General features: G+C 35.2%; 1 protein-coding gene across 1 annotated transcript; it reads left to right on the top strand.

Moving 5' to 3' along the window:
- Window positions 1-6,357: 6,357 nt before the first annotated feature.
- On the top strand, window positions 6,358-7,909 carry LOC112771564 (uncharacterized). Its single transcript, XM_025816350.3, has one exon. The coding sequence runs from the start codon at window positions 6,738-6,740 to the stop codon at window positions 7,692-7,694; it is 957 nt and encodes a 318-aa protein (XP_025672135.1). The 5' UTR covers window positions 6,358-6,737; the 3' UTR covers window positions 7,695-7,909.
- The last annotated feature ends 11,053 nt before the right edge of the window (window positions 7,910-18,962 follow it).

Here is an 18,962-nt window from a genome sequence, read left to right as displayed (position 1 = left end):
GCTACAGCTTTGTCTGCTACAGACAAGTATAGAACGAGCTCTTCCCCACTAGAGGTCGGGTCAAAATTGGAGGTAGGCTCAAGAACCTTTTGAACTCCTGGAATGCTTCTTTGCATTCTGGAGTCCAGTTAAACTGATATCCCTTTCTTATTAGCGAGAATAGTGGAAGAGATCTTAATGCTGATCCTGCCAAAAACCTAGAGAGGGCTACAAGTCAACCATTCAATTGTTGAACCTCTCTTAAGCAAGTCGGGCTTTTCATTTCCAGGATGGCTTTGCATTTATCGGGATTTGCTTCAATCCCCCTTTGCGTCAGCATAAACCCCAGGAATTTTCCAGCCTCCACCGCGAAGGTACACTTTGCGGGATTTAGCCTCATCCTATGTAACCTTATGGTGTTGAAGACTTGTGAGAGGTCTTTCAAGAGGTCGGTTTCTTTCCTGGTTTTTACTAGCATGTCGTCTACGTAGACTTCCATTAAGTTCCCGAGGTGGGGAGTGAACACCTTATTCATCAGCCTTTGATATGTGGCCCCGACATTTTTTAATCCAAATGGCATCACCACGTAGCAGTAGTTTACTCTAGGTGTGATGAAGGATGTTTTTTCCTGATCCGACTTGTACATCGGGATCTGGTTGTATCCCGAGTAGGCATCCATAAATGACAAGTATTGATACCCTGAGCTAGAGTCCACTAGAGTATCAATGCTTGGAAGTGGATAGGGGTCTTTAGGACATGCCTTATTCAGGTCAGTATAGTCGATGCACATCCTCCATTTGCCGTTTTGCTTCTTGACTAGTACTACGTTTGCTAGCCATGTTGGATATTTAACTTCTCTGATGAAGCTGGCTTCCAGGAGTGCTTGTACCTGCTCTTCCACCGCTTGAGCTCGTTCCGGGCCGAGCTTGCGCCTATGCTGCTGTACAGGTCGTGACCCCGGATATACTGAGAGTCTGTGGGACATGAGCTCGGGGTCTATCCCTGGCATGTCGGAAGCTTTCCAGACAAAGAGGTCAGAATTATCTCTTAGGAGTTTTGTCAACCTTTGCTTTAGGTTTTCCTCCAGGTTGGCTCCTATGTTGGTATTTTTTCCTTCCTCTTCGCCGATATGTACTTCTTCAGTTTTTCCACCTGGTTGTGGCCGCAACTCTTCTTTGGCTCTCGCGCCGCCGAGCTCTATAGTGTGTACTTCCTTGCCTTTTTCTCTCAGGTTTAGGCTTTCATTGTAGCTTTTTCTTGCCAATTTTTGGTCTCCCCGTACCGTAGCTATTCCCGCATATGTCGGGAATTTCATGCAAAGGTGAGGGGTAGATACCACTGCTTCGAGTCGATTTAGGGTAGTTTTGCCAATCAAGGCATTATATGCTGACCCTACGTCGATGACTATAAAGTCTATGCTAAGAGTTTTGGATTTTTCCCCTTTTTCAAAGGTTGTGTGGAAGGAAAGGAATCCTAGTGATTTTATTGGTGTGTCGCCTAGTCCATACAGGGTATCGGGGTAAGCCCTCAACTCTTTTTCATCCAACCCTAGTTTGTTGAACGCGGGCTTGAAAAGGATGTCTGCCGAGCTCCCTTGGTCTACTAGAGTTCTGTGGAGATGGGCATTTGCCAGGATCATGGTTATCACCACTGGATCATTGTGTCCAGGGATTACTCCTTGCCCATATTCTTTTGTAAATGAGATGGTTAGGAGGTCGGGTGCTTCGTTCCCGACCTGATAAACTTGCTTGAGGTGTCTCTTGCGAGATGACTTGGTGAGTCCTCCTCCCGCAAATCCTCCCGAGATCATATGTATGTGTCTCTCGGGAGTTTGTGTTGGCGGGTCTCTTCTGTCCCCGTCATCTCACTTTCTTTTTCTATGATTGTCCGACCTTTCCATGAGATATCTATCAAGTCGGCCTTCTCTGGCCAACCTTTCTATCACATTTTTGAGGTCGTAGCAATCATTTGTTGAGTGGCCATACATCTTATGGTACTCACAGTAATCACTGCGGCTTCCTCCCTTTTTATTCTTGATGGGTCTAGGAGGTGGCAGCCTTTCAGTATTGCAGATTTCTCTGTATACATCCACTATGGAAACTTTTAGAGGAGTATAAGAGTGATATCTCTTTGGTCTGTCGAGACCGACTTCCTTTTTTTTCTTGGGCTCCCTTTCTTTCTCTTTTATCGAGTGGGGGTGCCCAGGTCGCCAACTCGGCTCCCGTAGTCTGGCATTCTCCTCCATGTTGATGTACTTTTCTGCTCTTTCTTGTACATCACTCAAGGAGGTGGGGTGTTTTTTTGATATGGACTGCGAGAAGGGACCTTCTCTAAGTCCGTTTACTAGTCCCATGATGACTATCTCAGTGGCCTTGAATCTCCAAGCACGCTTTGTTGAACATTTCCATGTAGTCACATAGAGGTTCTCCGACCTCCTGTTTTACTCCCAGGAGGCTCGGCGCGTGCTTTATTTTGTCCTTCTGGATGGAGAACCTCATTAAGAATTTTCTCGAGAGATCCTCAAAGCTGGTAACTGACCTTGGGGGAAGGCTATCGAACCACTTCATTGCCGCTTTTGACAGGGTGGTCGGGAAAGCTTTGCAGCAAGTGGCATCAGAAGCATCAGCCAGGTACATCCGACTTTTGAAATTGCTTAAATGATGCTTCGGGTCTGTGGTTCCGTCATAGAAGTTCATATCGGGGCTTTTGAAGTTTCTTGGAACTTTCGCCGTCATTATGTCCTCCATGAACGGATCCTCTCCTCCCAGGGGCGACTCTTCTCGGTCGCCACGGGAGTTCCGACTTCTAAGGAAAGATTCTAGCTTCAAGAGTTTTTCTTCCAACTCTTTTCGTCGCTCTATCTCTTCCCTGAGATTTCGCTCCGCCTCTCGTTGTCGCTCTAATTCCTGTTCCAGCTGTTCCAAACGACCTTGATGACCATGGACCAACCTCATTAGTTCGGCCGCATGGGGTGGCCCTTCCTTTCCCGATTCGCGTCCATCCGAGGAGTTTACCTTTGGATTTTTGAACCCAGAGGTGCCTTCTCTATGCTGGTCGTTGGTCCCCTGGTGAAGGGTCAGGTCTGCGTCATTGTTTCCAGTGTCCAGATTTTTCTGTTCGAAATCAGACGCTGTATTGCCATCCTCTGGAGAATTGTCCGCCATTACTGGTTGATCTCTCGGGTCCCCGGCAACGGCGCCAATGTTACGATGGGTAACCGGAGATTGATGAGCTGGACTCGTTAGGCTGGCTCGATCGTCTGAGGAGGGAAGCCTTCGCAAGGAATCGCGCTTCTAGGCCTCCGTCCGACTTGTGAGTATGAGTGAATGGGGGTAGTACCTGAAAAGACACTCCGATGCCTAAGTCAGCAAGGGTGTAAGCAGGTTTAGAGAGTATTGGGACTTAGAGATACTTGAGAGATGTCAGTGTATTTATAGTGGTGAACCAATAACCACCGTTGAGGTAGCTCCACCTTTTAAGGTGGGTAACTGTCCCTTTATCTTAGGAAAGTTGAGATATAGCTCCTGAAAGTGGGTTGAGAGATTTTAGGGGCAGTTATTTTAGTGTTATCTGCAAGCTAATTCTCGTTCCCGACTTCTTTAGAGCAGGTCGTGGTGGGCAGGGACGGATTCAGAAATGATATTATGGGGGGCCAATAACACATATAATATTAAAAATTATGTAAAAAAATTATATAATATAAGATGTATTATAAAAATATACGGATAGAGAATATATTTTAAACTAAAAAAAATATGTGTATACTTTTTTACTAATGAAGTGGTCGATTCTTCGTATAATAAAATTCACCGATAATAGAATTTGTGTCAAAATTTTTAATGATTTTCTTTTCAATATAATTAAAAGACAATTAGCAAGAAATTCATCTTTTATTTTGTTTCTAAGTTATTTTTCACAATATTCATAGTTGAAAAAGATCTTTTAATTGTAACAGTTGAAACAGAGAGAATTAATACCAAACGAATAAAAAAAACGGCCACAAGAAGAAAAAGAATTCACTTTATGAGATTTAAAAATTTTATTTAATTAAAAAATATTAGTAATAATATCTTTTTCAGATTTTTTTTAATATTGTTATTTATTTTTTAGATATTAAAAATTATCAATATTTAAATTAGACTAAACTTTTATTTATATTAAACTAAATACTAAATATTTTTAAAAAAAAAATAAATTATACATAATAACTTATTACTATTAAAAAAAGTTGGGGGGCCGAGGCCACCACTCGCCCCCTTATGTCCGTCCCTGGTGGTGGGAACCGACTTCAAGGGGAAAGTTGGTGTGAAATAAGGACCAATTCCTTGGATTGGGCCTTTCTTTTTTTAAACCTGTGTCTTAGCGTTGGGTCAGAGTATGAACACATACATAAAAATAGAATCATAAGTAATAAAATTTTACGGTCCAAAATAATACTAAATAAAAGAATACTGAGAGTACAAACAAAATTATTGAATATTTTTTTTATTTGACATTGTAAAATTTATTATTATAATTCTTGTTCATTGTTTATTATTCTAATTTGTTATAATATATATTATTGTTCCTATTGAAAATGATAAATTAAATAAAATAGTAATCATACATAATAATAAAAACATAATTAGTAAAAAGTTAGAATTCAAAACAGTAAATAAAATAAGATTATTGAGAGTACTCATAAAAAATATTAAAATATATTATTTTATATGTTATTTTTAATTTAATAAATAAATATTAATTTTTATTAAAAAAATTATAACAAACTAAATTAGAATTTTATAAAAAATATTATATAAAAAATATACTAAAAGAAATATAAAAAAGGATTAAATATACTAAAAAATAATATTATAATTTAATATTATATTTTTTTAATAATTAACTAATTATTTATCTAAAAGTGATTTTAACTAATATTATCCAAATAATTTCATTTTATCAAAATCAATTTTAGTATAAAATTGCCAAACATAAATCATGTTGACACAAACTCACTTCTATCCAAAATCAATTTTACAAAATCACTTTCATTTAAACTCCAGTTTGACCAACTCTAATCCAAACACACACTCAGCTGTTGAGTAAGAAGTGGTTGCTGTGTTTGATAACCACAAGTTTGAAAGGAAAAAAGCACGTTAGAGATTTTTAAAAGCTTCTATTTTTTGTTTGGTTAATTTTCTTCTTTACAAACACAGAAGTGATTTTGTTTAGCCACTACCTTCAATATTTATTTTTCTTTTACTAATTTTATCTTTTATACATGTTATTATATTATTAATAAAATTCTTATTATTTCTCTCTTTATAAACTCTTTTTTTATTATTTATTATTTATATTTTTATTAATTTTTTATTTGATATTATATATTTTTATAGTTATAATTTTTGTGTATTATATTTATTATTATCTTTTTATAATAGAATTTATTGATCCCATTAAGTAAAATAAATTAAACAAAAAAAGTAACCATAAATAATAATAATAGTTAAAAATTATATAGTACTAAAAAAGAGTACTAAGAGTATTAAAAATATACTATATAAAAACATATAAAAAATATAAAAAAATTAAACATATATAAAAAAATAACATTATAATTTAATGTAATGTTCTTTTAAGTAATTATTTATCTAAAGTGATTTTAATTAATATTATCCAAATAATATTTATTTTATCAAAATCAATTTTGGTAAAGAGTTGCCAAACATAAATTATGTTGATACAAACTTATTTCTACCCAAAATCAATTCTATAAAATCACTTTTATTCAACTGATTTGAAGTTGATTCATTCATTGTTTCAATTCAAAAGTACAGATCAAAGAAGAAAACGAAAAAGAAGATGAACGACGAAACTAATTGCGTTGAATCAATCCAGATCCATAATGTAGAGAAGAAAAACGCGAAAGAGGAGAACAACTAATTTAATTAGGTTAAAGAAGAAGAAAAAGAAGAAGAAGATGATGATAAAGAAGAATCCGAAAGAGATTTACGTTGTATGAGAAGGTTTACCTTGAGAAACGTTGATAAAGCAAAATAAAGATTTCTTATATAAGTTATAAGAGGCGCGTGTAAAACAAACGAAGATGTAGAGTGGGAAGTGAAAGTTACATGGATACATGCATGTAATTTTTACATGGATACTACCCCTCACTTCTAATAATATATATATATATATGCGCTCTCTTTAAGTGTTCCCTATTAAATCACGCCGAGGATAGAGGAGATATTCGGAAGTTTTATTTAAATATTAATTAATTGCACATAGACTTTGATAGCACAAAACGAGAAGAGAGAGTTCTAGCCACACGACGACTTTGATAGATTGATATCGGAGTTGTATATATGCCATATGCATGTGGGAGAAGGTTGTAAACGACAGAGGTAAATGGTAGCAAATTGAAGTCATGAGTAGCTACAAGAAATTGATGAAAGACAAAATAGAACAAAACAAATTAGAGATGATGAGAGAAAGCTTTGGAGAGCCACATAGGTGGACCAACTAAAAGCCTACATGTATAATGACTCCCCACCAATACCAATTATGAGAGCGAAGGTTCCCCACACAACATCCAATGAGAGGTGGACTGCGCTACCAAAATCCTTCAACTAAGATTAAATAAAAATAAAATCAGCTGGCCTATCCAAACCAAACACAACTCCATCGTTAATTACAATTTCAATTAATAAATAAAAGGGGAGGATGAGGAACAACAACTAATAACAAGCTAAGCTGGGTTTTGACCTTGATTGAAGATGGGTTCTCAAGTGTCCAAACAGGTGGAGCGAAGAAAGGCGATAAAGGCTGAGAAGAAAATATTGTCAGATCTAAAGAGCAGCAGCGAGGAAGAGTACCCAGGGAGTGAGTATCGCCCTAAAGACAGGAAGAACTGGATGTTAGAGCTGAACCCAGAGAAAGTTCGAATCAACCAGATCGTGTGGCCAGGAACACACGACTCTGCCACCAACAAGATTGGCATCCCACTCGTCACTCGCCCCTTCGCTCAGTGCCAGTCTCTCTCCATCTACCAGCAACTCCTCTGCGGCACCAGAGTCCTCGACATCCGTGTCCAGGAGGACCGCCGCATATGCCACGGCATCCTCCTCACTTACAGCGTCGACGTCGTCATCGCCAACGTCAAGAAGTTCTTGTCCGAGACTCAGTCGGAAATCGTCATCCTCGAGATTCGAACGGAGTTCGGCCACGAAGACCCCCCGGAATTCGACAAGTATCTGGAGGAGCAGCTGGGGGAGTTCTTGATCCACCAGGATGACTCAGTATTCGGGAAGACCATCGCGGAGTTGTTGCCAAAGAGGATCATATGTGTTTGGAAGCCCAGAAAATCGCCTCAGCCCAAGCCGGGAAGCCCCTTCTGGAGTGCGGGCTTTCTCAAGGATGATTGGATCAACACGGATTTGCCGTCCACCAAGTTCGATGGCAACTTGAAGCATCTCAGCTCGCAGCCGCCCGTTTCGTCCAGGAAATTTTTCTACAGGGTGGAGAACACTGCAACCCCCGTCGCAGATAACCCCGTTTTGTGTGTGAAGCCCGTCACGGGCCGCATTCATGGCTATGCTAGGCTCTTCATCGCTCAGTGCTTCACCAAGGGCTATGCTGACAGACTTCAAGTCTTTTCCACGGATTTCATTGATGACGACTTTGTTGATGCATGCGTTGGACTCACTCATGCAAGGGTTGAAGGCAAAACCTGAGACAATTCTCAATTTATCTTTCTTCAAAATTAAACTTATTTAAGTTAGTTATTCTTGTTCTGCTCTTATTCTCCTCCTGTGGTATCGGTCATAGTTCTTATTTCATTTATCTGTAGATCCGTTATAGAATGTTTGCATGTTGATGGGCTTGTAAACTTTGTATAGGCTATTTGATTGTAATGTCAAAATAAACTAATTAAATTATTGGTTTCTTAGCTTGAGCAATCCCATTCATATAGCGCAACGTGGAAAATAAGAGTGTAATGAACTGCTTTTACCCTGAGCCTTAGCCATGAGGAATCCATGAGAGTACTGCGGAACACGATTTTCATTCCATTCAACTACACGAAATCGACGATTATTATTGCTTTAGTATTAACTATTATGTACTGACTTAATATGTGTCGGCACAGCGAACGTGGATGCCAACACACAATAAAAGGATTTGGTTCCAGGATATCTACTTTTTCTTTTTAATCATCTTTCTGACTTGCAAAATACAGTTGGTTCCTGCTTTTTAATCAATCATTCTTAGTGTTAAGAGAATAATTAGAATCGAATTAGATCAATTAGTATTATATTTGTATATTAATTGTAAGATTTTATGTTTTTATTACTTTAATTCTATTAGCAGTTATATATACTCTTTTTACATTGTATTTTTACTCTCTTGTTCCTAACATGATATCAAGAGTATAGGCTTTTTTTTCGTTCATAGCCCCTTGTTTTTTCTCTTCCGGCAGTATTTTTTGACCTCATTTTTTTATCATTTTTCGACGCTTTGACCCTATTTTTTGATCATTTATAATTTATGATTGAGTAAAGTATCGTTTTTATCCCCAACGTTTGGGTAAGTTCTGTTTGTGTCCCTAACGTTTAAATCGTCCTATTTGTATCCTTAACGTTTATAAAAGTGATTCAATGTTATCCTACTATCAATTATACTAACAAATCATATTATATTTTCTAATTATTCTCACTTGGATGTATTCATTTTCAATTAGGTCTCACTTGGATGTGGTCGATTTTAATATTATACGCACTATTTGTGTTTAGATTCAAAAGTGAATTATGTAAATGTTATAGGAATTAATTTTAACATTTGATGAGCTATTTTTCGAAGTAGATCATCGATTCTATCCAAACATTTATATTCTAACTTCAAGAAGAGGTTTTTAAAACTCAAGCTAAAGCGTTCATGATGTGTAATTGGCGGTAGGATAACATTGAATCACTTTTACAAACGTTAGGGATACAAATATGACGATTTAAACGTTAGGGACACAAATAGGATTTACCCAAACGTCGGACACAAAAACGATACTTTACTCTTTATGATTTAATTAATATAATTTATTTTTTTTATTTTTTACTTTTAGTAACAAATTAATTTATAAAGAACATTATGTACTCTTTATTTTTTTGGAATGCATTAATATTTATACTAGAAAAAAATAAATGATAAAATTGAAAAACTGTGATTTAGCCAAAAAGAAAATTCTAAAAAAGGAGAGGATTCATTTGATTTGAGGAAAAAAAAAAAGGTTAGCAGGTTCTTTCGTCCAAACAAATTAAAGCTATAAGAGATTTTGGTTTTGGCATGTTGTGGAATGTAGTTTTGGCTTAAAGCGAGAAAGTATGAGAAGGAAGCAAGCATGGGAATGGTTTTGACAGAATGAAACAGAAGATTTCACACTTTACAACAATGAAAAGGGAAGTGAATGTGATCATGTGAGAGACTGACCCAAAATGCAGTGTGTTAGGTGAGTTTCTCTCTGCATTGCACCATTTCCATGCTAATGAAATGTCAGGAATATAATCATGTGCTTTATCTGCTTTTATATATATATATATATATTTTTTAAAAAGGTTCTAAGTTATGTTATTGTTAGTCGAAAATAATTAATTTTAAAAAGAGATTGGATTTGAGATTTAGGAAGCGTGTTTCTCAAAAGAAAGATCTACATCGAGAAAATTTATGACAGGGAATGTATATTGTCATGATTAATCAACAAACTGTTCGATGTGATTAATAAAAAAATTTAAGTTTTGAAGGTTACTTCTGGCCCGTTGCTCATGTCAAGTAAAAGGAGTGGAAACAGTTAGTTATGAATTAATGTACGTGAAGATAGGGGTGTAAGTTACCGAACCAAACCGAAATTTATCACAAAACCGAACCGAAATTTACAATAACCGAATAAAAACCGAAAAAAATCGGTTTTTTTGGTTTTTTTCCGATGTAAACCGATCGGTTCGGTTCGGTTTTCGGTTGGCTCGGCAAAAACCGAACCGAACCGAACCGAACCGCATAAGTGGTTTAGTAATACATTGAATGGAAATTTTAGACTTAATAAATGTGTTTGTTTTATGTTTAGTTGTTGGAATGAGTTGAAATTGTGTTGAATTTGAATGTAATATAATATTATTTCAGTTTATTGATTGTTTTGAACATCATTTTACTAAAATTAATTTTTTATTAGTTAGAATTTAAAAACCGAAAAAACCGACCGAACCAAACCGCTTTTGGTTCGGTTTGGTTCGGTTCGGTTGTTGCGCAGATAGCAAACCGATTGGTTGGTATTATGTAAAAACCGAACAGATCGGTTCGGTTGGTTTTTGGTCCAAAACCGAACCAAACCGAACCGATAACACCCCTACGTGAAGATTATCAACAAACTGTTCGATGTGATTAATAAAAAAATTCAAGTTTTGAAGGTTACTTTTGGCCGTTGCTCATGTCAAGTAAAAGGAGTGGAAATAGTTACTTAGGAATTAATGTACGTGGAGATTGTATTTTAATCTGATTGGTTGAAAATTCTTATAAATAGGAGAAGATTTGAAGGGACAAAAATTAGAATTTTATTTCAGAAATTACTTACGTAAACTCACATTCTAGCGACTTACTGAGTTTGCTTCGAGTTAATTTTATGTAGGGTTCCTTCCATTTGTTTTTACATTTTCATTTATATTTTTCGTAAACTTTATTTTCTTTGCAAATTTACTTTTCAACCATCATTTACTTTCTCTGTTCTCTTTAAGATTCAGCACTTTATTTTTTTAATTTCAAAGTCCTTTGATCATGTCGAAGGCAATTTATTGCTTTATTTAAATTCAATGCGATTTATTCTTATTCTAGTCAATTTATTTTTGAACTACTTTGTCCCTATTTTCATATTTTCTTTTTATTTTTGTTCAATTAAAAAAATACTTTGATGTACTTTAAAAGAACTGATACTCACAAAAACTAATTCAACAACAACTTTCACAAAAATAACCTTTAATATAAACTAGCTAAACACAAAGATCTGTCACTCATTCTAATTATCAAATATTGTTACAGGATTAATTCTAAGCTTCTTAAAAATTTAGTTACTTAGAATATATTTAATACAAATTAAAAATTTTAAAGATAAATTAAAATAAAATAAAATTTAAAAATATTTCTAAAATTTTAATAAATTTTACGGACAAAAATTATATTTTATACATTTAAAAGATTAGGAGGATTTAAAATTCTCAAATATAAACATAATAAAATGTGAATGAAAAATTAAATAGAAACCAAAATTATGAAATAAAATTTAATTTTTACGATTAAATAGTATTTCATTCAAGGTGTTGCCACTAAATCTCTTGTTCCTATTAAGCTTAGATTACTAAACTAGATGAAAAATATTAGACTAAAATATATTTTTTGTTGTTAGAATTTTTTTAAAATTTTTAAAATATTTTTAAGTTTTATTTGTTTTAATTTAATTTTTAAAATTTTTTATTTATATCAAATATATTTCTGATAGCAAAATTTTTAAAAAAATTAGAAATAATTCAGCAATAATGCATGATAATTTTATTTGATTTATTTATATTAAAAGTTGTTTTTGTAAAATTATTGCTGAATTAATCTTAAATATTTTAAAAATTTAACTGCCAAGATATATTTAAAAAAATATATACTTTATCCGAAATATTAATTCTTGAATATTCACTTTGAAATATTTGACAATTTGTCCTATATTATCGTGAAGGAGAGGTTCTATGAGAGAAATAGAAATCAATCTTCATTCATTAATTTCAACTCACTAATGGTACATATATGTTAACCGCTTTGAGTGCAAAGAGAGTAGTAAAAAATAAAACCATACTTCTAATGAACCGCCTATATTATCTAACTAGCTTCTAATTAGTTTTTCTAATTAATTAATTTACTCATGAAGCATAATATGCCCCTCAATTGGCATGTATAAATTGATCATGCCAAATTTAGAAATGAGATTCTTGAATTACCTTATAGATACTGACTTAGTAAAGACGTGTATTAGCTAATGTTAGGTCCTAACGTGTATGAGCTTGATAAATTTTTTTATTATTTTTTTTCGAACAAAATAGCAATCGATCTCGATATGCTTATTCCATTCGTAAAAGGTGGGGTTAGAAACAATGTGGATAGCAAATTGTGAATCACAGCTACCATGACCTTGTACTCAAATTCTATTGAGGATCTAGAAACTGTGTACTGCTTCTTAGATCTTTAAGACACCAAAAAATTCTCTTATAAACACGCAATAGCCAATCACATTACTTGTGTTAGGGCACCCTGTCCATTCTGCATCAGCATATGCCATGAGCCTCAAATTAGATTTGGTTGAGAAAAGCAATTCTGACTAGCTATGCCTTTTAAGTATCTTAGAAGGTGGTGCAATACATTTTGGTGTGTGGTGGTAGGACGAGAAAGAAACTAGTTGAAGGGTAGAGATAGTATAGGTGATGGGAGGCCGTGAGATTGTGAGATACATCAATCTCCCAATCATATGTCTATAGTCAGTTGGGTCAGGAGAAGTAGCTCACCATCTGAGGCACACATCCTCAAACTAGTTTCCATGGGTAGGAAAGTAGACTTAGCATCAATGAAGTTCGCATCTTGTGAACAAATAATATTTTCAGAGTATATTTTTTTCTTACTTAACACATTTTTTTCTTACTTAACACGATGCCTTCTGAGGATTTGGCCAGCTCCAATCCAAGAAAGAATTTGAAGAGTGACTCGAGCAATTTTTGCACCTTGTGAACCATCTCAGATGAAGGACTTACTAATATTATGTCATCTACATACACAAGTAGATAGACCTTGTAAATTGTCAGTGCCATATGTAAACAAAGAATAATCCCTCCTTGATTATTTGAAGTTGTTGCTGAGCAGGGTAGTAGAAAACTTGTAGAATCATTGTGGATTTGTGGTAAAGCCTGTTTGAGACCATATATCAACCTGTTCAGCCTGCATACCATGTTCAAATCCTTGCATTTATAACCAAGTGGAAAATAGGGGTGGCAAACGGGTCGAAATCCGCTTGACCGATCTGCATAACTCACTAAAAAAGAAGAATCGGGCTGAAAATTTAAAACCGTCATAATTAAAAAGCCCACTTAACCTGAACTGCCTAATCTGCGAGCTTTGCTGGGTTTCGGTGCGGCGGGTCGGGGTTCTCCGGTGGGCCCATTGCTTTTTTTTTTTTTTATAATTGAAGATGTTCTAAGTTATAATTTGGATTATGTTTTATGTTTGATTGATTAGAGACTTGAAGATGTTTAATTATATGTTTTCGACAATGTTTGTATTATTTTTTACAATGCTACTTTTATTATTTTGTTTCAGAAAACTTGGTTGATGATTATGTTTATTACATAGTTAGAATTATAAAGATTTTAATGTTTGTGAATTAGAAATTATAATTTTTTTATGTCTTTAAAAATTATAAATTTATTGAAATGGTTGTGAAATTATATATTTTTTAATATTTAATAATTTATTAATAAAAAATAAAAAAATTAATAAAAAATAAAAATGGGAGGGATTAGCTCGCTAACCCGCCGTTAGATAGGGTGGGGGAGGAATTCGAGACCATCTCACTAGACAGGGTAGGGCGGGCCAGTGCACCAAATGGCATGCTTTTGGCGGGACAAAGCGTGGGCAGACTAGCCCATTTGCCACCCTTAGTGGCAAGTCTATGTACACTTCTTCAAACTGTAAAAAAGTGCACTTGAACAGTAATAAGTTTTGCTATTTAGATTCATTTGAAACAAACACTAATTAGTAATGGAAGCCAAGGACAAGAGCACTTGAACAGTAGTGAGTTTTTCTATTGAAAAAAAAAGTATTTTTATAGTCGATTCCCGCTTGTTGAATGTAATCCTTCGCAACAAAGCGAGTCTTGTATCTCTCTATTGATCCATCAGTCTTACACTTCACCTTATTCACCCATCTACAACCAATAGTATGCTTCCTTGTCGGTAGCGACACTAATGTCCAAGTGTTGGTGGACTCCATGGCCTTCAATTCCTCATCCATGGCCTTCCTCCATTTCGGATACTTGATAGCTTGGTGAAAGAAAGATGATTCAGGTATAGTAGCAATGTTTGCCACAAAACTATTATATGACTTGGACAAAAAAAAATGGTGACACTGACAATCTTTAAGATACTATGGTGGTTTTGTAAGTCTGGTGGATTGTCTAAATGGAAGTGCAGGATTAGGGAAAAAGATATGAGGTGAGGATTCTTCCAAAAAATTATCAGGGGCAGCTTCATATGTGATAAAGACTGATGGGGTGGTGACTATAATTGGGGATGAAATTTAGGTTGTTCCATTTAAAAAATTATCTACGAGGGAGGAGTGACTACGGGATAGTTTACAAAAAGAAAACTCATCTTCCATGAAAGTAACATCTCGAAAAAAAAATTATTGTTTAAGTCATACAATTTTTAGTCCTTGTATCCAGAAAGATAACCAACAAAAGTTGTCACTGTCCTTGGAGTAAATTTATTTTCTGAGACATTAAAGTAGATGCATGAGCAACACCCAAAAATTCTTAAAGTCTCATAGTCAGGCTGTTTAAGAAAGAGATGTTTATAGGGAGTGCAATATTGTAGTGGTGGACTGGACAATCTGTTTACCAAGAAGATAGCTGTCAAGATGCTTTCACCCTAGAACTCAGTTGGCACATTGGATTGAAAGAAGAGGGTTGTTGCGACATTGAGAAAATGCTGACGCTTGCATTCCATAACTGAATTTTGCTCAGGTCTCTCCACACATGAGAACTGATGTAAGATTCCTTTTGAAAGCAGAAAATCAGTGAGAGCTAGCTCTTTCGCATTGTCAGATCTAACCTGTTTCACTTTGACACTAAACTATCTTTTTGTAAGAACCGGAATTTTTTATGTAAAACTATTTTTATAAAAATAATAATTTTAAGTGCCCGAGATGGATTCAAAATTTAGAAGTTTTAATTTGAAAATATAAATGTGAAAATTGGTTTTCAATGAATTTTTCTGAGTCAGAAAAATGTATTTTCTACGAAAGACCAAGAACCGGCAGTCAAACCGGTCAAACCGGTTTAAGCCTGTCCGGTACTGTGTTTTGAGAAAAATAAGATTTAGAAAATTGGTTTATTGTTTTGAAAGGACAAAAATAATTTTAGAATTTAAAACCGGGCACTAATCTTAAAGGTTTTGGCCCAAAGTGGGCCAAACGAACCAAAAACGCTAACGAATTGGATCGGACCCAAACCGGGTCCAAGGTCCAACACATATAAGCTAATTAAATGAGCTTTGAACTCATTTCTCACCCTCCGCAAAGAGAGCCACGTGGATTGAGAGAGGGGAGGTGGTGGTACTATTCATCATCACCTTCCGGAAGCCATAACTTTTGATCCGGAGCTCCGATTGACAAGTCGTTTGCGGTCACGCGAAGCTCTCGATGAGCTCTTCCTTTCTATTTAAGTTTTTCTGGTAAGAACTCGAAGCTCACTCCCCAGTTTTCTACCCTAAGTTTCTGCGCGATTTTGGTTATGGGTTTTGAGTAGATTTTGTGATTTTGCTTATTTAGGTGATCTCTAGTAGCGAGTAATTGTTGGATTTTACCCCTAATCTCGTTGGGTAAGATAAAATTTCACTAAATCCTTGTGCTTATTTGTTTTGTGTATCTTAGGTTTTCATTTTGGTGATATATATGATGTTAGATTGAGTTTTGGATGTTTGTTGGAGTAGGTACGGTTGAGGTTTTGGATCAAGTTTGGTGGCTTCATTTTGGTGTTTGGTATGTTTGGAAATCGGCCAACATATGATTTCGGTTTCTTTTATGTAATATGTAATGTTTCTAGACACTTAGGCTAGTTGACCCTAAGATAGGATTGAATGATATTGGTGTATGAATAATTATATGTGAATTGATGTAGTTGTTGATTATATTGGATTAGTGTGGTTGATGGTGATTGTTGGGAATTATGGGTATTGATGAGTATTTATGGTGATTAGTTATATTGGTGAATAATGAGGATTATGAAAATTTAAGGTAATAAATTAATGTAAAATGTTGTGGTGGTTTGGAATAAAGGATATTGATGATTATGATGTGTGATGATGTATGTTGATGATGATTTTTGGATATTGAATCTTGTGGTTGATGTTATGTTAAGGTTGGTGGATTATTGTTGATGTGTAATGTTGTTGAGAGTTGTGGGTATGGTTGATAATTGATGATGGGTTGTGGAAATGATATTGATGAATAGAGAGAATTAGGATTGTTTGTGATGATTTTTGATTGTTGGAGAATAATGATTATTGATGGTTGAGGTTGAGGAATAAGTGGTATGAGATTTTGTGTTGATTTGGTAGTATTTGGATTGTGAGTAGTTTGGTTTCGAAATGAGAGTTTTGGTAAAAGTAAGTTTTTAAGGTTTTTGGTAAAAAATAGATTTTTTAGTGAACTTTGACGGATCATAACTTGAGCCTCGATTTTCAAAATTTGTTAAAATGTGCTTTAAATTAAAGTTTAATGAAAACTCTTTAAATTGATATAAGGTTTGTAAAATTTAGATTTTTGTAGAGGAAGTTATGATCCTTCAAAGTTTGGTGTCAAAATCTGAAATTTTATAGAGTTGTAGAATTTTGTGATTTCTGGTATGTGCGTACGCACAGCCTTGTGCGCACACACACACCAAGGAAGTTTTTACAACTTGTGCGTACGCACAGCTCTGTGCGCACGCACACGTTGGGAAGGTCAGTCTGTTAGGGGCGCTAGCATAGCTTGTGCGAGTGAACAGACTTGTAAATTTTCGTACCTGTGCGTACGCACACTTTAAAAATCTTCCTGGGCGTGCGCACGCACACCCCTGTACATAAGCACACACCCTGTTTCTCAAACTTAAACTTTGTTTTCATCTGTTTCACTTTTCCAACAAGCTTGTAAGCTTCTGTAACACCATTTTAAGACTCTTGGGCTCAATTTTGGATATTGGAACATGGGAATAGTCCTAGGAGGTTTAGTTTGGGTTTTACTTTGATAAGTTAGCAAACGAAAGTTTAGGTTTTTGGTGTGGTGAGGACGAGTTAGTTGAGAGAGAAGGAAAAGTGGTGAATATGGTGATTGTTGACAACGAATTTAAGAAACTGATGAACTAAGGAGTTCGGAATGGAACTTATGAAGTAATGATGGTTTTGACGAGTATGAGTGGAAGGGTGTTATGAGCAGCGGCCTTTGAGATTGAATATGTGATTATGATATGCATTGTTCTCCGTCGTAGGGGCTGTGGCAGTCTCCCGCCTACGTTCGGATGTGAGAGTCGAAGCTGGGCTTCTCATTCATATTTCTCGCAACCAGAGGAAGGTGGTAGGGCACGCTCCCTCGGAATATTTTCCTCTGAAAGGAGAAGGTGGTAGAGCACTCATCCCTCAGAATTTTCCTCCTTATGCGCAATAGAGAGACTAATCCGGGAGTTGTCGGCCAAATTTTTTGTCGGGCTTGGCATTAACCGATATGTGATATCATAGCCAATAGCGCAGACATTCCTCATGTGCATCTTCTATATGTTTGCTTGCTTTGTTTACTTGAGTTTGCCTAATTGTATAACATGCCTACCTGCTTCTTGAACTACTTGTTGTATATGAATATTATCTGTGTTTTACTTGTTTGCATTAATTGTGATTGTCTGGTGCTGATGATGTTAGGTAGGCGGTGGCAATGGGATCGCACGGATGTTAGGTTGGCGAAGGCTGTAGGATACAGCGGTGTGATTAGTATTAGTTAGAATTTCTCTAATTTTAGATAACCCGGTTTATGGTTTGAGTTCTTTATATATTTACTTATTTTGTTCTAAGCTTGAATATCGGTTTGATGTGAAGTTCTAGGATTGCCTTCGGCGTCCCGGAGCCTTACATCTTACCGCATTGGGCACTGTTACCATACTGAGAACCTCCGGTTCTCATTTCATACTTTGTTGTTGTTTTTCAGATGCAGGTCGTAATCTACTTCGATGAGATTGCGGATATAGTGACAGAGCGGAGTATGGTTCGTTCCTTATTTATTTCTGTTTTACTTTTGTCATAGTATTCTCTCACCTTTTGTATATTTATCTTAATGGCCTTAGAGGCTTATTTGAGAGATAGGTTGTATAAGCTATTTTAATTCTAAAACTCTGTATCTTTCTATTTGTAACTAGTCGGCTTAAACTCCGCAAGCTGCGGCTAGTTCTCTATGATTATTATATTCTTATATTTATATATATTTTATTCTCTTATACCTATACCTTGTATCTTATGCGTTAGCTTCGTGTGAACGTTTCACGCTTTTGTAATTCTGTCTTTGAGCTCAATCCTTCATCAGGCTTCTAGAATATATTATTTCCTTCTATATATAAATATGTATAAGCTTTAGGACTGTCGTAACCTTTGATTAACCTTTGATTTACGGCTAGAGGTAAGGTTTAGGATAATTGGGGTGTTACACTTTCAATTATGTTAATAAAATTGATAAGAGTATTAGTAGCATCTGATTTTTGCTTTAAAAATAAGTCCAAGTGAATCTTGAATGATTATCAACAATAATGAGAAAATATCTCATGTTATTATAAGTAAAAACTCAATAGGGTCCCCAAATATCACAATGAATAAGATCAAAAACAGAATTATAAAAATGATTATTTGATTGAAAGGATAAACACCTAAATTTAGCTAAAAGACAAACTAGACATTTAGAGTAATTATTCTTCATGGGTTTAGAAGATTAAGTGTGTCTGAGTTTATTCAAGACTTTCTCAAAAGTATGTCCTAATCTAGCATGCTATATATCTCCATTAGGAGAGAAAATCATGTGACAAGAATTATTGGTAATAGTGGGTTGTGACTCTAACACAAAGAGGTCATCAATTTCATCACCTCTGCTAATCACTCTCTTGAAGGTCATGTCCTGTATGACAAATAATATATCAACGAAAAATA

Source organism: Arachis hypogaea, chromosome 18, assembly GCF_003086295.3.
Source record: "Arachis hypogaea cultivar Tifrunner chromosome 18, arahy.Tifrunner.gnm2.J5K5, whole genome shotgun sequence".
In the NCBI taxonomy this organism is placed as follows: Eukaryota; Viridiplantae; Streptophyta; class Magnoliopsida; order Fabales; family Fabaceae; genus Arachis; species Arachis hypogaea.
This window is presented reverse-complemented; position numbering and strand designations above follow the sequence as displayed.